The sequence below is a fragment of the Aotus nancymaae genome, unplaced genomic scaffold (genome assembly GCF_030222135.1).
Source record: "Aotus nancymaae isolate 86718 unplaced genomic scaffold, 86718_ANA_hifiasm-v0.15.2.pri h1tg000001l, whole genome shotgun sequence".
Classification (NCBI taxonomy): domain Eukaryota; kingdom Metazoa; phylum Chordata; class Mammalia; order Primates; family Aotidae; genus Aotus; species Aotus nancymaae.
In genome coordinates, this window is record NW_026988412.1 from 7,343,841 (window position 1) to 7,370,871 (window position 27,031).

General features: G+C 41.1%; 1 protein-coding gene across 1 annotated transcript; it reads right to left on the bottom strand.

Annotated features, from left to right (window-relative positions):
- On the bottom strand, positions 1-27,031 carry ZNF133 (zinc finger protein 133). The gene is given in 8 exon segments (XM_064376523.1): positions 1-1,333; positions 1,336-2,985; positions 12,724-12,819; positions 13,298-13,424; positions 17,733-17,810; positions 23,720-23,817; positions 25,470-25,649; positions 26,944-27,031. Coding segments are annotated over 5 exon segments (1,968 nt in total). The 5' UTR covers positions 17,736-17,810; positions 23,720-23,817; positions 25,470-25,649; positions 26,944-27,031; the 3' UTR covers positions 1-1,241.

Below are 27,031 nucleotides of genomic sequence, written 5' to 3' on the forward strand. Positions count from 1 at the left end.
AGGAGGCGGAGGTTGCGGTGAGCCGAGATCGCGCCATTGCACTCCAGCCTGGGTAACAAGAGCGAAACTCTGTCTCAAAAAAAACAAAAAAACAAAATTAGTCGGGTCTGATGGTGCATGCCTGTAATCCCAGCTAGTGGGGAGGCTGAAGGCAAATGAATCGCTTGAACCCGAGAGGTGGAGGTTGTGGTGAGCCGAGATCGTACCATTGCACTCCAGCCTGGGTAACAAGAGTGAAACTCTGTCTCAAAAAAAAAAACCCAAAAAAACAAAACTAAGACACAAGCACACACATTAGCCTGGGCCTATTCAGGGTCAGGATTATCAGTATCACTGTCCCACCCACCTCCATATCTTGTCCCACTGGGAGGTCTACCATGTCATTGTAGTGCCAATGTCAATGTCAGTAGGGAGAGGAATTTTTCAGCTCCACTATAATCTTATGAGCCCACCATTGTATATGCAGTCCATCATAGACAAACATGCAGTGGCTGACTGGAGTTACCGGGGTGCTGATGAGGTGGTATAGCTGGGGGTGGTTGGGGGTTATCCATTTTCTTGGTGGTCTGACATGGGTGTAACTGAGATCCAAGGCTCTGTTTGGTCACAGCTGAAAGACCAGGCCCTGGGACGGGAGTGTTGGGGACAATGTTTTGGTGAGAGGGCTCCCGATGGAAGAACCAGGGACTAAAAAGTCTGAGAAACGCCAGAAAGGTAGTCAGGAGATGATTCAGCAAAGGCAACAACAGAGACGTCTGAAAGCTGAGAGGAGAGAAGCAGGAAAGGGGGCTGTCAGAGCCAAGGGATGTAGGTAGCTGCAGACGAAGCTGAACTAGAGGAAGGCACATTTTCTGGAAGATCCCCTCCCTTCCCCTGAAATCTCTTTATATAGTTCCTAGATTCTCTCCTCATACAAAGGACCAGTCTTTCCAATAAATCTACAAATGATTTGGCTCTTGTTTTCCAAGGAAATGAATTCCTGTGAAATACTGGACTTAAGTTTCAGATGTCTGTATCACTCCTTATCCCTGTTACAGAGTGAATGAGGGACGCAGCCACAGTTACAGATGTAAAAAGAAGCCAAGTTTATTACAACCGAAGGCCACAAAACATGGAGGAGACTTGGTGTGGAGAAAGTAAACAGTCAAATGTCCTTTGACCACTTATGGAATGCATCTCTCTACTCCATTTCATCAAAGTGTCAATATTCTGACTCTCAGTCCTTGCCACCATCTTCGCCTTCAGAGAGAGCATAAGGAGTCGGCAGGTTGGCCCGCACACGGCTCAGGGCCGGGCTGCAGCGGCAGTCTGTGGTGGACAGACTTGGTCTTCTGTGTCTGCTGAGGTGAGACTTGAGGCTGAAGCCCTGCCCACACATCTTGCACACATACGGCTTCTCCCCCTTAGGTGTCATTTGATGTAAGGTGAGGTGTGACTTTTGTATAAAGCCTTGGCCACACTCTCTGCACACACAAGGCTTCTCTTCTGAGTGAGCCCGCTTATGTGTGATTAGAGCCGACTTATTGCCAAAGCCCAGTCCACACTGCCTGCACATGTAGGGCTTCTCCCGCGAGTGCTTCCGCTTGTGCCTGATGAGACCGGCCTGGTGGCTAAAGCCTCGCCCGCACTCCCGGCACACATACGGCTTCTCCCCTGAGTGCGTCCTCTGGTGTGCAACAAGGTTTGACTTCTGGCTGAAGCCTCGCCCGCACTCCCCACACACCATGGGCTTCTCCCCTGAGTGCGTCCTCTGGTGTCTGATGAGGTTGGATTGCTGGCTGAAGCCCCGGCCACAGTCCTTGCACACAATGGGCTTTTCCCCTGAGTGTATGTTCTGGTGTCTGTTCAGGTGTGACTTGAGACTAAAGCCTCGCCCGCACACTCCACACACATACGGCTTCTCCCCGGTGTGCGTCCGCCTGTGAGAGATGAGGGTTGAATTCTGGCTGAAGCTGTGCCCACACACCCCACACACGTAGGGCTTCTCTTTTGAGTGTGTCCTCTGGTGGTTGACAAGGGTGGTCCTCTGCCTGAAGCATCGCCCACATTCCTTGCAGGCGTAGGGCTTCTCCCCGGAGTGCGTCCTCTGGTGGGAGATGAGGTTTGACCTGTCACTGAAGCCCAGGCCGCAATCACTGCACACGATGGTCTTCTCCTCTAAGTGTGTCCTCTGGTGTCTCACGACAGCCGACTTCTGGCTGAAGCCTTTGCCGCACTCCCGGCACACGTAAGGCTTTTCCCCCGAGTGTGTCCTCTGGTGTATGATGAGGTTGGACTTCTGGCTGAAGCCTCGCCCACACTCACTGCACATGTAAGGCTTCTCACCAGAGTGTGTCCGCTCATGTATGATGAGCGTTGACTTCCGGTTAAAGCCTCGTCCACACTCCCTGCACACAATCGGCTTCTCCCCTGAGTGTGCCTTCTGGTGTCTGGCAAGGCTCTTCTTCAGGCTGAAGCCCTTCTCACATACCCCGCACACGTAGGGCTTCTCCCCTGAGTGTATCCGCTGGTGACTGAGCAGGTTTGTCATCTTGCTGAAGCTCAGTCCACACTCTCCACAGTTGACTGTTCCAAATCCTAAGACTTCTATCCTCTTCAACAATTTGTCTGTGTCCTCAGGGTTCCCCGTCTGAGCTGGGCTGGCTTCCAACTCCACCCCTCTGAGGCTGTTCCGAGAGCTGACTGGCTGCCTCTGGGGTGGCCTGGTGAATGCTCCCAGAGTCCTTTTCTTTGTTTTTCCAAACAAAGACCTGGCACCTTCTCCCTCAGGACCTTCTGGCTGATCACTCCAGGGGCTCCCATCAGAGGTTTGTTGCTGCCTCTCCTGGTCCGCTGGGCCTGGATCCCCGGGCTGGATGTGACCTTCTGCACACAAGCACGTGAAGATCCAGGGGGGATGATTACACAGCACGTGCTGCATGGGGAATTTCTGACTGGAGAAACCCGGAGGGCAGAAAGGATCGAGGTAGAGTTCTGGCTCTGGATCTGCCGCAGAGAGAAAAGTGTGAATCACAACTGAGTCCTCAGTGGGCAGTCTGAGCAGACTGCTTAGTCAGATCCCCGAGGCTTCAAAACCCTTAGGCCTTATGTGTTATCCAGTCAGGACTTCCTTTACATGGCCTACTCTCCACCCTACCAGTACTTCTTACATTTTCCATTACAATCTAGAAAACCCACTCATTGAGACCTGTTCTACATATCAACTGTAAATACAAGCATCCCTGACATTTTGGGGTGTGTAAATAGGGCCAATATGGAACACTTCCCCCTCACCTTCAATACAATTAATTACCTTCTAACTCACACCACCCACACTGAGATAAACCATGTCCACAGGTAGATTTTTCTTTGATGGAAAGATGTCTAAACCTAGGACCCACATGGAAATGTCCTTCCTTGTTTCCCTATGAGGACAAGGGGATGGGATTGAGAAAGCAGTTATTTGCAGTGAACAGAGAAGCCCTGGTGTAAGGAGGAGCGTGAGAGGGTGGTGAAACAGTGTGACATGCCCAAACTCCTGTCTCCCCACTCAACAAAGACTTGTTAGATTACTCTGTGCCAGAATTTCTAGGAGGCAGTGGGCTTTCAGCAATGGACAACACAGAGCCCAGGCCCCTAGTGACTTAAAAGATGCTCCCTCCTGGTACCCCTGAACCATTTCCATAATTAGTGTAAATAAAATTTTCCCCAAAAATCAGTGTAAAAGAAGAAATTTCTACTTGTAGTACGTCTTGTGTAGGAGATGTCAACACTGAGTATACTGTTTATCACAACTGGGTCGAGTCAGCTGAAGGCAATCAATGACCAGGCAATATGAGTAATGGAAATGAGGCAGAGATCTCAATGGATCTACCCGAATGCTCTTTTCTTGACCAATGATCAAGCTTATTAAAACTGTGTACACATCCACATTCCAGAATGATTCCATGCTACACAGAATGTTACTTTTCAATCCTAATTACAATGAGCAGAACCACCTTTCCCTAACACTTGAAAATTCCTTACTCTTCTACTCAGCAAACTGCTTAAGTGAATGTCTTCTCCTCTGTGTTTCATTGCCTGGCCAGTAAATAAGCTCAACGTTTCTCCTTTCACTAGCTCTGGTGGCCTTTACTCAGGCTTTGATGACAAAGGAGCCACCAATCTAACCTGATGCCCACCTCCCCCAACACCAGCGCTGAGGAGCTCCTGCAGAAAAGCCTGCTCTTCCAGCCCCTGTACTCAGGACAGGTGCCCAGTGGTCCCTCAAGATCCTTTCTCAGCAGTAAATCCTAGCTGCTTTCACTGAGTCCTCACTAAGTTTACTTGGTGTAATTGAGGTTGTCTGAGGTTCCACAACTCATAACTGACTTTGTATTTCGATTTCTGGCCAGCCAACTTCCTTGAGCTTATGGAAACTTGAGTTGGGTGGAGTTGTCAAATTTGATTTACTGTTTTGTTTCTCTTGAACATGAGGGGAGAAGGGAAGCAACTACTTGTATCTCCTTGGCTTACCTTCATACGTATTAGGTCATAGTAATGGGTCAGTAGGTCTTTCAGCAGTAAAAGGAACTCCTGTGTCTGTCCTGAGTTAAGCACAGTGACTATGATTTTGACATAGGTAATACCTCCCACCCACCCTTTTAAGAACCAAGGCTTCTGATATGTAGGCTTAATACAGCCCTAACTTCTGTGCCTATATGTAAAATGGCAGACCTCTATTTATACTACATGTATTTCAGAATTATAGCAGCACCTTCAGAGAAATCTGAACTTCATCATAGTTTAAACATTTATATGGAGTGACGGAAGAAACACAAAACTTCAGTTCTCTTTTAGTCAATTTTTTAGTTGGTCACCAAATCTGCCATTCTGTGTATACACTAGGAATATTTAGCTTGAGAAGAAATTTTAACACAAAATATTATCAGGTTAATGAATTCGTTTATAAAGTATTTTAAATCTAAGGTGCTACTGTACTGATAGGTTTATAGAGACTAATGGGCTCTGACACAAATTTAAAATTTAAAAAAAACTCGAGAACAATCAAATTTAAAAAAAACTAGCCGGGTGCGGTGGCTCACGCCTGTAATCCCAGCACTTTGGGAGGCCGAGGCCGGTGGATCACGAGGTCAAGAGATCGAGACAATCCTAGTCAACATGGTGAAACCCCGTCTCTACTAAAAATACAAAAAATTAGCTGGGCGTGGTGGCGCGTGCCTGTAATCCCAGCTACTCAGGAGGCTGAGGCAGGAGAATTGCCTGAACCCAGGAGGCGGAGGTTGCGGCGAGCCGAGATCGCGCCATTGCACTCCAGCCTGGGTAACAAGAGCGAAACTCCGTCTCAAAAAAAAAAAAAAAAAAAAAAAAAAAACTAGGCCAGCCGTGGTGGCTCACACCTATAATCCCAGCACTTTGGGAGGTCGAGGCGAGTGGATCACTTGAGGTAAGGAGTTTGAGACCAGCCTGCCCAACATGGTGAAACCCTGTCTTTACTAAAAATACAACAATTAGCTGGGCGTGGCGGTACACACCTGTAATCCCGGCTACCTGGGAGGCTGAGGCAGACGCTTGAACCCAGGTGGCAGAAGTTGCAGTAAGCCAAGATCACACCACTGCAATCCTGCCTGGGCAACAGAGCAAGATGCTGTCTCATTTAAATAAAAAGAAAAAAAAAAAGAAAAGAAAGAAAGAAATATGCCAGTTTCTGAAGAAAATCTTTCTTGCTGCAGTTGCAGCTCTGGCTCTGAAGAAAAAAGTTTAACTGTGGTATGAGCCAGACGCCTTGGTTATTAGGTCACACTATAAGAAAGAAATGTGAGGCACTCAGGGCTTATCTAGTACAATATGCAAACAACCTTACTAGCTGGTATACAACTAACTGTAAAGGGGGGAATCAGTATTTTAAAATAAGATAAAGCCTGTAGATGAGACAAATGTAATGTCTTCTCCCTTATTTTATCAGTGTAAATATAACATTAGCATAATATTCTAGTGATGTAAAACTTGGTTCATATTAAACTCAAAGAAAGTTTTTAACTAAACTTCCGAGACTAATATATAGGTTCATCCCTAATCTTCAAAATCTGAAAATCTTTAAGCACCAACATGCAGCCACAAGTAGAAAATTCCACATCTGATCTCAGGTGACAGGTTGCAGTCAAAACACAGGCACACGAAACTCAGTTTATTCAGCACCCTCAAAGGAAAAATATAATTATCTTCAGGCTAAGTGTATATGGTATACACCAAACATAAATTAAATTCCTGTTTAGACTTGGGTCTTATACCCAAGATATTTTATTATGTATATGGTAATATTCCAAACTGCAAACCAAACAAACAAAAACCCACAATCTGAAATACTTATGGCCCTAAGCATTTTGGGTAAGGGTTACTCAACCTATACTGATTTTAAAAATCAGATAGGCTAACACTGCATTCATAAATATTTAAGATTAGGCAAATATAGATACATGTGTCCAACTAATATCTTATAATTTATAGATAGTGCTGGAAATTATGTGAATCTACAATTATTTTACTCAAAGTAAATACCAGATATAGCATATTTTTCAGGCAATTTTTAACTTCAGACTGATTATGTTGTTTTTCAGTATCTATGATCTCTGTTAGGAAATCATTATAAGAATAAATATTGTTGTTAAAAAATTCAAAAACAAAACTATACAAAGTGTTCCCAAGCAATAATTTTACTTGTATTTTTGCCTAAACCAATGAGATCAGCCTTATGTTAATTATTTTAGAGACTGAAACTTAAAACTTTAAATATTGTCCATCAACGTTATATATGCTTAAAAATATGTACAATTATTTAGTTTGCCAATAAACAGAAAAAGAGCTTAAACTTAACAATAATACTGGTAACTAAAAAGGAATTATAACATAGTGTGTAATTTCTGTAGTCCATATGAAAAATTACTAATTTTTGTCTCCTGTATACTCAACTTAGAAAAGCTCTATTTTTACTTCACAAGATTTTCAACTTCTCATTCTTTATTGTTTAAAGTTTTTAGAGGTAGGATCTCTCTCTGTGGCCCAGGCTGAAATGTAGTGGTAGAATCATAGTTCACGTAGCCCAAACTCCTGGGCTCAAGCAATCCTCCTTCCTTAGGTTCCTGAGTAGCTGGGACTACAGGCACACACCACCTCATCCTGGTTATTTATAAAAATTTTTTTACAGACAGGGTCTCACTATGTTGCCCAGGCTGGTCTTGAGCTCCTGGCCTCAAGTGATCCTCCTGCCTTGGTAACCCTTGAATATAGGCACAAGCCACAGCACCTGGCTTTAATTCTCATTCTTATGCTTCTGTGTTACCTCTTACCAAGCACTTTAGTCAATTTAAATAACAAGGATTATTCACTGCAGGAGGGTATATAATTCTTCATAATTATGGTTAACTCCTGTTACTTTTTTTAAAAAAATTAATTTTTAAATTGACAAATAAAAATGTATATATTCATTGTGCACATTTTGAAATACATAGAAATTGTGACATGGCTCAATTGAGCTAATTAACATATGCATCACCTCACATACCTATCATTTTTTGTGTTGAGAACACCTAAAATCTACTCTCTTGGTGATTTTTAAGAATACATATAGTGTTATTAACTGTAGTTATCATGTTATACAACAGATTTCTTGAACTTATTCCTTCTATGTGACAATCCTTTGACCACCATCTTCCCCCACAACCCCTATCCTCTAGTAACCACCATTCTATTCTCTGCCTCTATGAGTTCAACCTCTTTATATTGCACATATAAGTAAGATTGTGTGGTGTTTGTCTTTCTGTGACTGGCTTATTTCACTTAACGTAACATCCTCCAGGTTCATCCATGTTGTTACAAATGATTGTGTTACATTTATTGAATTAGCATTCTGATCATTGAAATAGCCAAGAAAATCCAATGTTTTTCTTGTAACTAGCCTATTTTGAGGATTCTGATATTGCCTATCTTAAATCCAAGTCCCAAATATAGAATAATGAAACTGTTAAGATGTATTTTACACCTACAACTGTCTTCTTCCTGTTACACATATATTTTTGGTTTCCAAGACAGCTTCTTGGACAATCACAATGACTTGTTCCTTGGATTGTACAGCATTCTTTTTAAATTGCTCAACATCATTGTGACAGCTGCTGTTTTTCTTTAAATTAAATCAAGGATTAACAACAAGACTTTGGGAGGCTGAGGAAGGTGGATCGCCTGAGATCAAGAGTTCAAAACCGGCATGACCAACATGGTGAAAATCTGTCTCTACTGAAAATACAAAAAATTAGCTGGGCATGGTGGTGCATGCCTGTAATCCCAGCTACTCAGGAGACGGGCAGGAGAATCACTTGAACCCAGGAGGCACTCTGGCCTGGGCAATAAGAGCAAAACTCCGTCTCAAAATAAATAAATAAATAAAAATAAATAAAATAAATAAAAAATAAGAGACAAAAAAGATAGGTTTCACTTTAAGACAATGACAGGTAAGCTGCTTGTTATTAATATAAACGTTTTGGTAATTCTATACTTTTCAGGTTGAGAAAAACACATATTTGTGTAATGTACAAAGGTCAGGGTATGTAGCATTTTCCCAGCCTCCACCTGCCAATTCTAGAATGAACACACAGGTCAGATAATGCCCCTACATCCTCTCCTTCTCTGTCCAACATTGCCTCCATGTCCTTGGCTAGACCTACCTCTGTTGTCCTTTGAGAGGAAGATTTTTCTAAGATTCCCTCAAGCAGATAGACAGCTTCTTCCTCTCATATCTCAAGCATTACAGAGTGGGGTGAATGTCCTTGTTTTGTAATGTGGCTTCTACACCATTACCTACCATACTTCTTTTAGGATCATCCACAGGCCTCCTGGTTTCACACACTGCCCTGAATATCTGATTACCTACCAGCCTCACATCCTCTCCACATCAATACCTGTCAGCACTCTCAGGGTGCTCCACAGGGCTGAGCCCCTCCCTGGCTAAGACTCCAGCCTCTCAGTGACACTGATCTCACCTGCACTGTGAATGCTGTTCACAGACACTGCACAATCTTCATATTCTCTCCTGTGCACATTCCCTTCTTTGACACAGTCTTTTCTTCTACCTTCTGGCTCACTTTGCTCAAGCATCATGGGCATGTTGGTTCCCGACCTTTTCTGGGGCTTCAATCCATGACCTTTCAGCTTATATACCAGTCCCTCATCTTTACTTCTTCATAAAACTGAGATCCAATGGACTTATATATCCAACTGACCTTTTATGGAACTATATATTCAACGAAGAGTCTATGAAACCATCATGGTGCTCTCACAAGCATGATGTTCTGGGCTGAGTTCTGTTCCCCTCAAATTCCTATGTTGAAGTTGTAACCCCTAATGTGACTGTATATGGAGACAAGGACTTTAAAGAAGTAATTAAGGTTAAATGAGGTCATGAGGGTGTGCTCTAATCCAATGGGGCACGTGTTCTTTTAAGAAGAGGAAGAGACAACAAGAATGTGTGAGCATACAGAAAGGGGCCATGTGAGGACACAGGGAGAAGGCAGCCATCTGTAAGTTCGGGAGTGAGGCCTCAGAGCAACTAAACCTGCTGACAACTTGATCTTGGACTTCTGGCCTCCAGAACTATACGTAAATGAATTTCTGTTGTTTAAGCCACCTAGTCCATGGTATTTTGTTATGGTGGCCCAAGGTGACTGTAGGGGTTCAATCAGGATGGTGGGAGAGATTGTAAAACTATAATAGTCACAAACCTTCTTGGAAGGCCAGAAGGTTTTTGCAAAAGCCTTAGGAAGGAAATTATGGCTGAAGGCAGCTGAATCCCCTTTCCTTGTGCAAATGACATAGAGTACATACAAAGGAATGTAAGAGAGTTTATCTACATAAGTTGTTTACTCATGTGATCCTAAAACTAACCTTTAATCATCTGCAGGCCAGATGGCTCTCTCAGGGGGAGGGCAACCAGGTTTGGTGTTTGCTTTAGGCCTCAGAACCTGGCCTTTAATCATTATCCACAGTTGTGTTGACTCAGAGTGTCTGTTATTAAATATACACTGAATAAATGCCTGGAGTGCCAGCTAATCAGGGCTGGTAGCTGCTAACTCTCTCTGCAATGTATGTGGCCACGTATCTCTAGCCCACTCTTTCACTGTGTTCTGTGTTTGAGTGTATTTATTCATCTGTCACTGGGCCAGGATCTGCTGGTCAGACCCCAACAGGTGACTAATACAGATGCTTTACTTCCTTTGCCCTGACCGCCCTTCTTTCCTAGAGCTGTAGTAAAACACCTACTCATCTGCCTCATAGTCAACCCTTGAACAAGTCTCATGAAATTTATCACTTATTAAGTAAACATGAAAGGCTAAAGTCTCTATTAAAAGTTAACACCATTTGGTTTGACAGCAAATGCAACACCAGCTACATGCTGCTGCTTAAAAGCAAAACACCCAAATGACACTGTTTTTATTTTAAAAGGATGAACAGTAAAATACCAAAAATGTGCACAAGAAAGTGTCATGCTAAGACTAATAAGAAACAAAGAGGACGTTAAAGGAAAGAATATCACATGGAACTATGAGAATTTCAGTATTAAAAACTTCATTAATGAATATTATCATGAACCTTTATATACCTAATAGTACAATAAAGTGAAATAGAACGCAAAAACTTAGAAATAAATTAAGAACTTGATATAAATTACAATGACTGTGGAGACCTTTAGGATTCCTCCTAACAGATGAACAGTAAGGATATAAGCAAGTTGAAAAACAGAAACAATTTATATTACGTATGCTTTTTAGTCCCTCAATTCAAAGACAGAATTAATGAATTTTATAAAAACAGGAGGAGAAAATTTCCTACCTAGAAAAAGATAATATATACTTCTGTTCAGGAAACATTTATAAAATTGTCAAAAGAATTTAAAAAATTAAAACACATATGTAATTTCTTCAAGTTATCTATGCCTCTGTCATTTAAAAATAATACAAAGTAGGATGAAAAATTCTCAGCAGCCCCTTGTCCAACCCTCCCCAATTCTATCCCCACAGAGGTAACCATTAGTAATGGTAAATAACAACAGACTTCTATGTTCACATAAACATATGGATATATACTCTTTCACACCCTTCTCTTTATTTAACAAAAAACTAAACTGCGTAATATACAAAGTCCTATAACTTTTTCACTTAATAAGGTATTCAGTGTCTGATTTAAAGAAGATAAAGAAAAATTTGATTATAATTAGTGAATAGAGAGGAAATCTCACAACAAAGAAAAGTATAGTAAAAGTAAATGGAAATTGCAGAACTGAAAAACAAGTGAAATGAAGGATTCACTGGTCAGAGCTTAGCATATGGAAATGACAAATGAGACAGTCCACTTGAAGACAGACCAACAGAAATCATCCAAACTAAAGAACAGGGAGAGAAAAAGATTTAAAAATATGGAAAGGATCAATAACCTATGGGATTATATAAAAAGGACTTATATACATGTACCTGTAGTCCCAGAAGGGGACAGAGAGAATCTGGCAGATAAAAACATGTAAAGGAAGAATGTACTTAAGGCAGTCACATCACAGTGGAACTGCTGAATACCAAAAGTACAGAGAAAAGTAGCCAAGGAAATAAAGCTAAATTATGTTCAGTGGTGACTTCTCCATTACAAACAATGGCAGGTAGAACAATGGAATGTTATCTTTAAAGTGCTGGAAAAATAACCAATGTAGAATTCTGTATCTAGCGAAGACACACTTCAAGAATGAAGGTAAAATAAAGACACTTTCAGAAGCAATAAGGAATACACTGCCACCTGTACCACAAGAAATGCCAAATGAAGTCCTTAAAGTTCAAGAAAAATAATATCAAAGGTAAACTCAGGTTTAAAAAAAAACCCAGAAAATGATAAATTATCTGAATGAGTTAAAGACTATTTTTTCTCTTAATTAAAAAAATACACGGTAGAAAATAAATACATATGAGTATTTATAAAACAAATGTTTTAATATTGTAATAAGGAGTGTATAATACAAATAACAAATATAGCATAAAGGATGTTGGGAGGAGGGGGTGACTGGAACTGTGCAATTGCAATGCTCTTACATTTCATATTTTGCTCAGATTAAATATTAATAGAATATACAAAGTTAATGTATGGTACTCCCTTAGAGCACAGGTTAGCAAATTTTTTCTTAAAGATAGTCAATAGTTCAGGCTTTGATGGTTAAGAGGCAAAATTAAGGATATTATATAGATAGTTATATAACATTGTAAAATATAAAAGCCATTCTTGAATAGCTCACAGTTTTTTTAGAATTCCATTTCAATTTCTCTATTGACTTTTTAGATTTCTTCCTCCCACTGGACTTGCCTTCTTTCTTTAGGTCACAGTTGTTTCCATATTCTTGATGATCTTTTTTAAAAACAATAACAAGAGAAAGAAGTCCATAAATATGGCAGAGAACTGAGTGAACTAGAGAGGAGAAACCCAGTGGGAGGAAGGCAGGCTTCCTAGCGGAGGAAGGACACAAGAGACCCACCAGGAAAGACCCATCCATACTCAAATGAAGATGGAGATCTGGAAGGAGGCCGTGTCAGGAAATCTAAACAGAAGCCCAGGAGGTCAGGGGAACAGCTTCCCTCCCCAGCACCTGAGCAACGCCTCCTCTCCCCCAGTCCTCTGAGCTGCTGAGCTGCTGTCTCATTTGCCCAGTGTTTTAACACTCACCTGGACAGGTGGCCGGTGGGCATTTTTTCTCCTCTCTCCAGGTCTCTTTCCCTTGCTCCAGTTGGGTGATGATTTCTGGTTTAGAAAATGAAATTCCTGCTCACAGGAAAAGAAAATAAGGTAACTAGATTATGGGCTCAAGCGCCCATTCAATAATTCAGAGACAAACTGGCTAGGAAACTTCAAAGGCAGTACAAAGCCCTGAGATGGAAGGGGTGAGTGGGGTTCTCAGAAATGGAAGGGATGAGTAGGCAATGAACTCAGATGAGAGCACACTGATTCTATTCCATGCTGGGTAGATGAACATCTCATTTAAAACGAGTTAACATAGGAAGAGAGCCCCAGCCTGAGAAAAAAGGACTAGAAATGCAGAGTAGCACGCACATATACATATGTACACACACAACAAATCTACCCATTTTCACCTCTGCAAAATCAGACCCTTCCTGAAGAAAGAGAATGTGGTTGCTTTTTAGTCCAACCCAAAGGTCAAGTCATAGAGCAAGATGGCTGCTTCAAGCATAGCCTGAAATTCTCACCAATAACATGAGAATCCAACAGATACCATGCTTACCCAGTGAGACCAGGTTGCTGTAGTTCTCCAGCATCACCTCTCTGTACAGAGTCCTTTGAGCAGGGCTCAGCAGCCTCCACTCATCCTGGGTGAAATCTACAGCCACATCCCTGAATGCCATGTGTGCCTGTAACACAAAACCAAGCTCTGCTCACTCAGAAGCCAGCCTTGCCCATGGCAGGGTGAGGGGCAGGGAGAAGGCTGCCCTGAGGGAGGCAGGTGAGATATCAAGACTCCCACCTTTGACAGTGACCCTGGTGCCATGGTTCCAAGACTTTTAAATCTCTGTCTCTATCTAGGAAGTGGCATTTGTGAACCTATATAGTCAAGGTTCTGGGGGGCCATACAGGGTTTATGTGCAAAAAATGGAGTCCCTACGTTTTGGGAACTTTCAATCTACACAGACAGAAGAGCAAGCAACATATAAAATTTAAACAATAAAGGATAACAGATTTTCTGAGTTTTAAGAATTTAAAAGATCAAATAGTCCACTACAACTCAGTAATTCCTCAAAATTTTATGGCTTGGCTTTCTCGGGCCTGATGGTCACAAGCAGAGAGTAGTGAAGCACTGGAAACATAGTGCCTGGGTTTGAGACCCCCCTCTGCCACCAACTAGTATCCCAGTTTTCTGACCTGTGAAATGTAGAGAACAGTTCATTAAACTTCAGGCCACAGACTGTGAGTGCTCACCATGGAGCTTCTTGGCCATTCAGTCCAAAAATTCATCTTTGCACCTTGTTCTCATGCCCCTGCCAGTCTTATTCTTTTAATTTTCTTAGCACGGAAAATTTTCTTAGCACAGAAAATTAAAAGAATAAGACTGGCAGGGGCATGAGAAAACCATTTCTAATCTCTATTCTAAACCTCTGGAATAGAGATCAGAAAGGGTTTTCTAAGACAGGGCCTGACAACTTGGTCTTGGAAAATGGGTTGAAATCAAGGGAAGAAGAAAGTGCTAGGCACTACAGATGAGGCATGTGGGACGCAGGGATAAGGACATTAGGAGCAAAGGAAGACAGGAAGCCAAAATGTGGGCAGGGAGGCCCCCAAGGAGGAATAAAAGCCACTTCCTGGTAGAATCCAGAACTTTTTCATCATCTCACACCGAAACACTGTAACTATTAAACAGTAACTTCCCATTCTTCCCTCCCGCTAGATCCTAGTAATGACCATTTTGCTTTCTGTCTCCACTATATATGTGGTTATTCTATGTAGCTAAAATAAGTGTAATCATATATGTCCTTTTGTGTCTGACTTATTTCACTTAGCATGTCTGCAAGATTTATCCATGTAGAAGTATGCACTCAGAATTTACTTCCTTGTTAAGGCTAAATAATACCAATACTCCATTGTGTGTATACACTACATTTTGTTTATCTATGCATCTATTAATGGACATTTGGTTTGTTTCTATCTTCTATTATTCTATGTACATGGTTGTATAAGTATTTGTTGGAGTCCCATCAGTTCTCTTGGGTATACACTGAAAAGTGGAATTACTGGATCAAACAGCAATTCTATAGGAACCACCAAACTGTTCCACAACAGCTGTACCATTTGCATTCCCACTAGCAATACACAAGGATTCTATTTTCTCCACATCCTTGTCAACATTTACTGCTTTCAGGTTTTGGGGTTTTTAAAAGTAACAGCCATACTAATGGGTATAAGGTGGTATCTCATTGTGCTCTTCATTTGCAATTTCCTAATGTGAATGACAGCGAACATCTTTTCAGGTGATTATTGGCCACCTATACATCTGCAAAAATGACTATTCAAATCCTTTGTCTATTTTTAAGTTGGGGTGTTCTTTTATTGTTGTAAGTTGTAGGAGTTCTTTATAAATTCTAAATATTAATCCCTTATCAGATATGTGACTTGCAAACATATTCCCTTCCTTTGATGAATGAAAGTTTTAAATTTTGATGAAGTCCAAGTTCTCTATTCTTTTATTTTATTGCCTATGTTTTGGTGTCATTTCCAAGAGATCATCACCAAATCCAATATTATAAAGATGTTCCCCTATGTTTTCATCTACAAATTTTATAGTTTTCATTCTTTTTTTTTTTTTTATTGCATTTTAGGTTTTGGGGTACATGTGAAAAACATGCAAAGTTGTTGCATAGGTGCATTCATGGCAGTGTGATTTGCTGCCTCCCTAGTTTTCATTCTTATGTTTAGGTCTTTCATCCATTTTCAGATAATTTGCAAATATAGTGTTAGGTAAGGATTCAACTTCATTTTTCTGCATATAAATATACAGTTTGCCGAACAGTATTTGTAGAGCATACTGTCTTTTTCATATTGAGTGGTCTTGGCACTCTTGTCAAAAAGCATTTGACCATATATACAAGGGTTTATTTCTGGGCTGGCTATAAGACTTGTAAGTCTATTTTTATGCCAGTACCATGGTTTGGGTTACTGTTGCTTTGTAGTAAATTTTGAAATCAGGAATGGTAAGTCCTCCAACTTGGTTCTTTTTCATGGTTGTTTTAGGTATTCAGTGTCCCTTGAGATTCTATATCAAGTTTAAGATGAATTTTTCTATTTTTCATATGGCTTCATGTAACTGTCTAATGTCCTTTTATTTCAACCTGAAAGACTCCTTAATATTTCTTGTAGGGTAGGTCTAGTGGTTGTAATCTCCACCAGCTTTGACTAATCTGAGAATGTCTTAATTCTGCCTCAATAGTGAAGGGCAGTTTTGCCAGACATAGAATTCTTGGTTGGCAGGCTTTTATTTTTTCTTTTAGCACTTTGAATATATTGACCCACTGCCTTCTCGCCTGAGAGGTTTCACATAAGAAATTTGCTAATAATCTTATTGATAATCCCTTATATGTAACAAGTTGTTTTCTTGTTGCTTTCAAAAATCTCTGTCACCTTTGGCTTTTTATGCTTTGATTACATTGTGTCTCCGTGTGGGTCTTTTTCAGGTTTTCCTACTTGTAGTTCATTGAGCTGCTTGGATGTTTATAGTCAAGTTTATAGTCAAGTCTTTCATCAAACTTGGGAAGTTCTCAGCCATTATTTCTTCAAACAATCTCTCTGTCCCTTTTTCTCTTCTCCTTCTGGGAATCCCATAAGGCAAAGTTGATTCATTTGATAGTACCCCATAGTTTCCTTAGGCTCTGTTCACTTTTCTTTAATCTGTCTGTGTCCCTCAGACTTGATAATTGTCCTGTCTCCTGGTTTGCTGATTCTTCTGTCTGCCTAAACCACTTCTGAATCCTTTTAATGAACTTTTCTTTTCAGTTGTACTTTTTAACTCCAAAATTTATTTTTGGTTTATTTTTGTTTTCTGTCTCTTTACTGATATTTCCAGTTTGTTCTTACATTGCTTTCTTGGCTTTCTCCACACCTTCCTTTAGCTCTTTAAGATGGCTATTTTAAAGTCCATTATCTGGCCTTGTCAGGATGTTTTCAGTTTATTCATTTTTTTCCCTTTGAATGTTCCATACTTTCTTAATTGCCTTATGATTTTTGTCAAAAACTGGACATTTAAATCTTATAAAGCAGCAACTCTGTAAGTCAGAGTCTCCCATTTGTTCGTATTTTTGTTTTTTTATATTGATGTAGGGTGTCTCCATGCTAAGTATCAGCCTGAGTTATAAGCTTAAGGTCTTCTCAGGTGTTTTCTGAGCCTGTGTCTTTCCATGGGTATTCCTTCCACATTCCCTCTATATGCAGTTGCTTTTCAATAAACTTAAAGAACTTTCCATAAACAAAGAACTTAAGTGGGGGAAAAGGGATTCTGGCTCCTTAAATCCCCTAAAAGCCACTTTAGCTAATGGGGGTTACAACTAGCTGATATAGCTTTTAGGGGATTTAAGTGGACCACCTCTGTGATCAGAAACAGCAATCAGAACACAGATATTCAATATTTGGAGTAAACGGCCCTTATTGTCCACCCTGTATCCCACAAACCATGTAGAAGCTGATCCAGGACATATGCCAGCTACCTGCCATAGGGCTGGCAGGGTGGATGATAAGTATCTGCTACTATACTAAGAGCTAAAATTTGCTGTGACTTACCCTCTATGCCTCCCCCGGGAGCTGGAGGCCTTCAACTAGACTCCAGATTTCCAAAATAGGTACACCTGACAGATTCTGCCAGTATAACTGTTGTCTAGGTGGGGACACAGATTCCAGAATCATCCCATTCCATTACTATGATGTTACTCTCAGGTGGTAGAGCTTTTGAAGCTGAACAAAGAAATGCAGACTCTATCTCAAACTGTAGAATTATGTTGTTCAGTTAACTACTAGGTGAATAACTGTTTCATGGGTTGTGCAGACAGCGATGCTGAGGCAGGGAAGCAAGTAAGAGGAATTGGAGCTGAACTCTACTAGGCACCAACAGGCCAGTCAGGGTAAAAGAAGGGAATGTGTCCATCCCGTTACAGCCAGTAATGGAGACAGGAAACACTCACCATTCCCCTGGCTCTCCGGGACCCTGTGGCCTTTTCCCCTTGTCTCCCTAAAGAAGGATGATATCTCAGAAGGCAGATCTGGGTAAGGAAAACAGAAATGAGAGGGTGTCAGGTGGAAATGCTCTCCCCATGAGTGAAGCAGGTCCTGCTCATTAACCCCACAACTGGGGGAGCAGCAGCATAATGGGGAATGCATAAATCAAGGAAAATATATTGCTTGGAAAAAGCAAAGGAAAAGGAAAAACAAGCAAGAGAGGCTAACCCAAGGTCTTGCAAAACAAAAGAGAAAAACAAAACAACAACAAAACCCAAAGAACACACCACCTCTGCTTCCCCTGCAATCCAGTAAAGAACCTGCAGTTTGCTACACTGACAGAAGCATTTTCCTGAACTAGAGAAATCCCAAAAACTCTAGAATCTGATCGTCCTGTTTGCAGAAATGCAGACATGCAAACATTTGTAATTAAAAAAAAAAAAAGAAAAGAAAGCGAGAATCCAAACAATTAAACTAAAGAAAATTCCACCAAAAAAAAAAAAAAAGTGAGACAGAAAAAAAATTAACAAAACTGTAACATTAAACTAAATTAAGTATTTTCAAACAAACATTTTGGGATATGAGATACCATCATCAATTAGAAATTCAAAAACTAAGAATAGAAATGGACAAAAAAATAAAAAAATCAAAAATATTTCAACAAACTTTTGAAGGAAATCACAGAAAAAGACAATATTAAATGAGAAATAAAAAACTTATAAGACAATCAAGGAGGAACAGATTGAAATGAAAACATGATGAGCACTTAGTAACAGAAGAAAACAAGAAAATGAGGTGAAATCAGTAAAGAGGATCAGAGAGAAAGAAGCTGGAAAGGAAAACAGACAAAAAAGTAATATTCATATAATTATAGTTCCTGGATACTGAAACAATGGAAATGTTTAAAAGTATAATGTAAGAAAACATTTCAAAAATAGATGACCTGAACCTAAATATGAAAGGGCCTATGGGCCTATGAGGGAAAAGTTGACTCATGACCACCAACTCTAAGACATTCACTAGAAAAACTATTAGACTTTAAAGAACAACAACAGGAATCCAAAGTGACTCTAAGCAAAAAAATATGAGTTCTACCAGATTTTTTGAAATTATCATTCAACCACTGCACACTGCTGGTGGGAATGTAAAATATGGTGCAGCCACAAAAACAGTATGGTGGTTTCTCAAAAAATTTAAAACACAATTATTATGTAATCCATCAATTCCACTTCTGGTTATATACGAAAAGAATTGAAGGTAAGAACTTGAACAGATACTTGTACACCATGTTTATACCAGTATTGTTCACAATAGCCAAAAGGTGTAGGCAACCCAAGTGACCAACAGATGACTGAAAAAACAAAGTGATACATATATATATATATATATATATATATGCACAATGGAATATTATTCAGACTTAAAATGGAAGGAAATTGACACATGCTACAACATGAACCTAGAAGGCATTGTGCTAAGTGAAATAAGCCAGAAATAAAAGGACAGTAAGATTCCATTTATATGAGGTACCTAGAAAAGTCAAATGGTGGTTGAGAGGGCTTGGGGAAGGGAGAATGGGGAGTTAACTGCTTAACTGGTATGGAGTTTCAGTTTGGGAAGACGAAAACATTTCTGAAGATAGATAGTGGGGATGGTTGTACCACAATATGAACGTACTTCATGCCATTGACTTGGACACGTTAGAAGGATAAATTTTATGTTATATATATTTACTACAAAAAAAAAAAGGTCTGGTCAAAAATCATCATTCGAAGCAAGACATGACAGGGGAAACTTAGCAAAAAGACTGATGATGAGCTTTTAATATACATAATTGTAAGCCTAGCACTAAAAGGGGGAGAAGAGAGAGAGGAAGAAAACACATGCTAATGTTTTAGGGTAGTGTGTCCTGATAAGGTAGAAATGCCACTGAAATACAAGGCACAGGGGAAGAAGAAAGTAGAAAAACTTTGCTGATCATACCATAGGCAATAGGTAGGAATTAAAGGGAATACACGAAATGAAATTATAGAATTACTTTAAAATAATGGTAATAAAAAATACTACATATATACAGGATTTATTTAAAACAGTGAGGTAAGGGAAATTATAGCTCTAAATACTTTTATAAATAAAAAGGAAAGAAAAGAATCTGGTCTGGACAACACAGTGAGACTTCATCTCTACCCAAAAAAAAAAAAATCAAAAAAATAGCCAGACACACACCCCTATGGTCCTAGCTACTCAGGAGGCTGAGGAGGGAAGATCACTTGAACCTGAGAGGTTGAGGCTGCAGCCAGCCTGATTGCGTCACTGCACTCCAGCCTAGGTGACAAACTATGACCCTGCCTCAAAAAAAAAAAAAAAAAAAAAAAAGACAAAGTAACCCCAAAGAAAGCATAAAGACAGGAAATAATAAAGGTGAAAGCAGAACTTAATGAAAATAAAGCAGTAGATGTAACAGGCCAAATCCTATTCTGTCAAAAAGAAGTAGATAAACACTAGCTAACTTAAAGAGAGAAAGCATAAATATTCAAAGTAAGAAATTACATGGACGTGAAGGCGATCTGGCTGCGACCTCTGTCACCACATCGATCGCCAGGGTTGATCCAGCTCACGTGGCTAGCTAGGTGGGTGGTCGCCTTCCTCTCTCACTGCTCCACATGCGTCCCTCTGGAAGCTGTGCGCTCAGTTGAGGAAGATGACCCTCTCTCATAGAGGAGGACCAGTCTTTGGTCAAGGGTATATGAGTAGCTGCACTCCCCTGCTAGAACCTCCCGACAAGCTCTCAAAATGAAAATGACAAAGGGAAAGTCACCAAAAAGCATCTTTTTAAAAGTCACGTAAGACTACTTTGCAGATCTCTATATACAAATGTGTAGACCTAAATGAAGTGAATAACTCCCAAAATTAACTCCAGAGAGTCACAAGGAAATTCTATCAAATCTTCAAACTAGGTAGTCTTTTTGCTCCAAATACTGTCCCAAAGCATTGAAAACTGAAGGAAAAAGTCCTCATTTTTTTTAATAAAGCAAGGATACCATGATGATCTTAACTTGATGACAGTTCAAAAACAGAAAATTATAGACTAATCGTCACTTACAAATATTGAAGCAAAATTCTAATTAAAATATTAGCAAAAAGACTCCAACATCACAATAAAATATTTCACCATGGCAAAGAAAAATTTATCCAGGATTATAAGACTGGTCCAATTTTAGGGGATCTATTTTTACAGTAACACCATAATAACAGATGTAAGGAGAACTCACGATTGCCTCTATACATGGTAAGATACTCTACCAAAACTCAACACCCCTTCTTCAAAAATAAAAAAACACAAAAACTCAAGAATATAGAATCGATAGATTTTTAAAACTTTTTATTTTGCACTAATTTTAGACTTACAAGGAAGTTGGACAAATATAAATCCCCATACCTTCCACCCAGGTTTCTCTAAAGTTAACATCTTAGAAAACCACACTACAACCATCAAAACCAGGAAATAAACATTGATGCAATACTATGAACGGCAGACCTTAATTAAATTTTGCCAGTTTTTCCACAAATGTACTTTTTCTGGTCCAGGATCCAACTGAGGTTTCCACATTGCCTTTAGTTGTTATGGATCTTTAACCTCCTCCAATCTGTGACAGATCCTCTGTCTTTGCTCATCTTTCACAAACTTGGAGTTTTTGAAGAGTATCCCTCAATTTTGGTTTGTCTGATGTTTTTTCGTGATTAGAATGAGTTTTTCATTTCTGGTTAGAATACCTCAGATGTGATGCTATGTCCTTCAACATATCAATGAGTTCATGATATTGTTATGTCTTTTTACTGGCGATGTTAACCTTGATCTTAATCATTTGGTTAAGGAGATGTCTTCTGAGTGTCTGTAAAGTCACTACATTTCCCTTTATAATTAATAAATATCTTTCGAGAGATACTTTGGGATTATACAAATATCCGATTTCTCTTCAAACTTCCAGCCACTTGTTTTAGCATATATCTGTGGAATCTATCTGGAATAGTTAATACTGTGCTGTTTACCAAATGACAATGTTCATTTTCCCCCTTTCATTCTAAATCCACTAATTAGAATTCTTCTGTCAGAGCTGTTCTTTCTTCCCATTTACTTGTATTCAGTTATTTATTTATATCAATATGGATTTATATCTTATCCTATGGGTTATAATACAATATTATCACTGTTTATTTTGCTGTTAAAATTATTCCAGCTTTAAACACTGGGAACTCTTTCACACTGGACTTGCTCCTGCTTTAACCAATAAATTTGAGGCAAGTGACACTGTACCAGTTACAGGCTTAAGTCCCAAGAAGGCCAGACAGTTTTCACTCTTGGGAGCTCTAACATACCATGTAGTAAGTTTGATCCTGATGGAAGCCCTTATACTACCTGGAGGGAGTGAGGTCTGCTGTCCCAGCTGACCCCAGCCTTCCAGTCAACCCACGAAGGTGTCAAATATGTGATGGAACCGTCCTGCATGTTCCAACCCAAATGAGTCCCCAGATGACCGCAGCCCACAGCAAGATGCATAACTCACATCTCAGCTGATATGGATAAACCTAAAGAACTGTGGGAAATTAAAACATAGTTGCTCTTCTAAGCCACTTGGTTTTAGAGCAGTTTGCTGTGTAGCAGTCAATAACCAGAACCCTTGCTAGTTACTGACACACTGTGCCTTCTCCCTTTCAGCTTACCTAATAACAGAGGCATCTTCCTGTCATCCATGGTGCTTACTCAGTCCCATGACTACTTCTCCCTACCTTCCATATCAAACCAATATCGAGGCAAATTGATTCCACCTCTGCCAGCTCTTTCAATTCCTGCCCACCCGTACGCCAGCTGGAGCACTAGGACGATGGCAAAAGCCTCCTGCCAGTCTCTATGGACCATTTCCCAACATCCTAGTCTGCCTCATCCATTACTCCCAGAATTAGCTTTATATATACAATGTCAGATTATTCCTTCATTTGGCAAGTATTTATTAAGCTCCTACTGTGTGACAGGCACAATTTTAAATCCTGGGGATATAAAAGTGAACAAGGACAAAAACATCTACCATCACTGACATCAAAGTCTAGAGGAGGAAGATGGGCCTATTACATGAATAAATAAAATACACAGTATATCTGAAAGTGATGAGTGACAGGAAGAGAAATAAAGCAGGGAAGGAGAAAGATAGTCACAGACATGGGGTGAGGTTTTAGAATTTTAAATAGGGTGATTTGGGAAGGCATCTCTGAGGTAATGGAGTAAAAGTCTCAAGGATGTGAAGAGTCAAGTGAATAACTTTGAAAAGAACATCTCGGGCAAGAGAACAGCCAGTGCAAAGGCCCAGATGCAAGGAAGAGTCAGGCTGGCATGGTCAAGGGACGGACATTTCACTGTGGCTGGTGTGGTATGACTAAGACAGGGTAGTGCAGATGAAGTCTAAGAGTAAATGTGGAGAGATCAGACCTAGCTTTGTAGGATACTTGTTTTGACTTTGGTTAGGATAAGAAGCCACTGGAAGCTTTTGAGCAAATGCATGACATGATTTGATTTAAAAAATCCTTCTAGTTGCTCCACTGATTAATGTAACTTAGAGGGAAACAGGGAGAAACAGAGACCACTCAAAGGCTATGATCATCCAGATGAGACGATGGCCTGGACCGTGGTAAAAGCAGCAGGGGATGGAAAGTGTCAGAGTTCAGATTTCTGTAGTGTGGATGAGGGTGTAAGAGCAAGAAAGGATCAAGGATGACTCCTTGATGACGCTGAGCAATCCGAAGGAAGGAGGTGCGATGCCTCTGCTCCAAGCTAAACTCCCTGAAAGAATGATCTATATGCCACCCGGGTAGAGCATGCTTCAGGGAAGGTGATCAGTTTCTTGTTGCACACATTAGGTTTGGGATGCCCACAAGATATCCAGGTGGGGTGGGCACGTACCTGTAGTTCCAGCTACTCAGGAGGCTGAGCCACGAGAATCACTTGAACCCGGGCGGCTGAGGTTGCAGTGAGCCGACGCTGTGCCGTTGCACTCCAACCTGGGTGATAGAGCAAGACTCCATCTCAATTAAAAAAAAAAAAAAAGATATCCAAGTGGAAATGTGAAGGAGACAGTAGGGGACCAGGATATGGAGTTGCAGACAAAACTCTAGGCTGAGCGTCAGACAGACGGCATTATTTTAAGCCTTGAAAATGGATGGGAGAACCAAGGAGTGAGTATAAAGAGGACAAGAGGTCTAAGAACTAAATGAAGCACGGCCTTTTTCACAGCAGAAATCTGGGAGAAAAGGAAGAGCCAGTAAAGGACGCAGAGGAGGTGCAGCCTATGAGTCAGGAGAAAACCAGGAAGACCTGCACCAAGAGCAACTGCGTGAAAGGATATATTAAGGAGGAGGATGTAAACAACTACATAAAGTGTTGCTGACAACTGACTGTGACCTTCAGACAGGGAGAACATTGGTGACCCTAACAAGAATATTTTTTGGTGTCACTGAAAAAGCCTTACTGGAATATTCAAAAGGTAACAGAAAGATAGCAATGGAGACAACAAATATAGATAATTCTTTCAAGGAGCTCAGCTCTAAATGGGAGGAAAGACAAGGCAAGAACGTTAAGAAGGACAGGAAGCTAGGGCAGTGCAGAAACGGACACAAAGGGAAAGAAAGGGAATCGAGAAGAACGCACAGGTTGACTGGGAGGATACAACTTTTTTTTGTTTTGTTTTGTTTTGAGATGGAGTCTCACTCTGTCGCCCAGGCAACAGATTCTCCTGCCTCAGCCTCCTGGATAGCTGGGATTAGTGGTGTGAGCCACAATGCCTGGCTAATTTTTATATTTTTAGTAGAGACAGGGTTTCATCATGTTGGCCAGGCTGGTCTCAAACTCCTGACCTCAAGTGATCCGCCCGCCTTGGCCTCCCAAACTGCTGAGATTACAGGCGTGAGCCCCCATGCCTGGACAGGAGGACACAACTTCTAATGAGAAGTAAGTTTGGAAACAGGGATTCAAGGAAAACTCAGAGGTCCAGCTTATATCAAGTGATAAAGCTTTTAACACACATCAGTAAGGTTAGAAGAAATAGGAGGAGAAATGAGGCAGAGATAGAGAAAACTGGCATGCTGCTTCCAGATACTTCTCCCTCTCCTGCCTCTGACCAGGGCTGTTCTGACTGGAGGAAAAAAAAAGATTTTTTTTTTAACAATGGGGGAAAACTTAATATGAGCTAGTTATTAAATGATATTAATGAGTTATTAATTTTGTTGGGTGTAACAAAATATAATTGTAACAATGTAACTGTGTAACAATGAAATTATGGTTATGTTAAAACAAGAAGTCCTTGTGTTAGAGATGCCTCCTGAAGTATTCCCAGGTGAAATGATATAACTGGGATTTGCAGGGAAAAGAATAAGTGAAAGTATTATAAGACAGAAGATATTGACAACTTCACAGCACCTGACAAGCCCTGGGAATGAGCAAATACCGAAAGAAGGAATGAAAGGTATAATGAATGAGAGCATCAGCTCTGAAAAATATTCCTTGTGTAAATGGTCACCCTTAAAACAGGCCTAGTTTTTTGAGGGAACCAACTGGGGTCCTGATCCCTGGATGGGACACTGCAGAACACAGATGTCAAAGCTGAGCAAAGAAAACCCATTCATGGTTCAAAATGCAATAGGTAAGTGGCACCCACCTGAAGCTGGGCTGTCAGGAGCTCAGGAGTATCCCCTCTCCCCAGCAGGCAGTCCTCTCTGGGCAGGCAGGAGCCACAGGGAGGCAGAACAAGAACAAAAAGCGTTCAAGAAAATCAAGGGAAATCTTCAAACTCCAGCAGGGCAGCACCTCCTCTTACTTAACGGCATCAGGAATGGATCTGCCACAGAAGGAAAGAAGAAAAGAATTGTGGGCAGCTTCCTGGGAACACAGCTGGGATATAGGTTGAAAGCACAACCTGCCCTGACAAGCTGTTGATGCCGAGCATGAGGTGATCTTCTCTGTGTCTGTTATTAATAAAAGGTAATATTTACTGAGCACTTAGTATATACCAGAGACTGTTACAGCCACTGTATGAGTTTTACCTCATTCTATCCTTTCAACAACCCAATGAGATAGACGCTATTATCCTTTCTTGGATAAAATTGAGAAAATTGAAGTACAGTGAAGTCAGCCTCTTGCCCAAGGTAACGCAGCTATAAAGTGATAGATCCTAGAGGAAACGTGGTTGTGGAGATCGTGCTCTTACACAGTAAGGGCAGTGATGCTGAACTCTGTGGGTTGCAAGGATTCTCTGTGTCCACTTTGAGATGAATCACGATTGGTCATAAGGCGTTAAGTGTTGAATCTGGAGATCTGGTCTACAGAGTTTTATCTACTTCTGGCTGTTTGTAATTTCTCCGCAATAAAAAATTAAGTGGAATGTGAAATCCCAAAGTCTGGCCACATCAGGGGCATGGGAATTTGTAATTCTTGCGATCAGTGACAGTCCCCAGGACCTTCGGAAAAAAAAGGGTCCTGTGGGCCCCAGCCAGACTTCCTCCTCCAAGGTCCGAACCCAGGGGCGACCAACCAAAGTGAAATCCTAAGATCGCGCCAAAATGGCCACCCCAGATCCAGTGTAACCCTAACTTGTTTGGCCAAGCCAGACAGCTCCTCATTCCACTTCAGCAAAGCCGAAGACCAGTGGGGCCCCAAGACAACTAGCTCTCAACCCATCAAAACCCCGGGGACACATGGCCTCAGGGATGGTCCCCACTCCACCACCTGGGAAAAACCACCCCCTCCCCCAAATCCTACTTATTCAACTCCCCAAAAACCCGGGACTTAATGGCATGAGAGATCACTTTTCCCAAAACCAGATTTCAGCCAAAGCCGAACCTGTCCCCACCCTCAAGAACCCTAGGAGAGATAGCCCGATCCCCGCACCCATCACCATCCAGTTTCACGGATAGGCTTCACCCAACTCCCCGGGAGATGCACGCCCACACCCCCAAAATAAGACATCGGGAGAGGATGGCCTGCGCCACGGCAGCGCTTTCCCACCACAACCACCACCCCCGCGCCACGCGCACGGTCCCCAAATTCAGCCTATAGTCCAGTCTTCCGGGACCTTCCTTTCCGTGCCGAAAAGGGTATGGCTGCGGCAAGGGTCCCGCGGGAGCCTCACTCACCAGCGCCACCAAAGAACAAGGGATCGCTCCAGCCACCAGCTGGGGAGCTCTTCCAAAGGGGCACCGGGACTACACTACCCGGAATCCT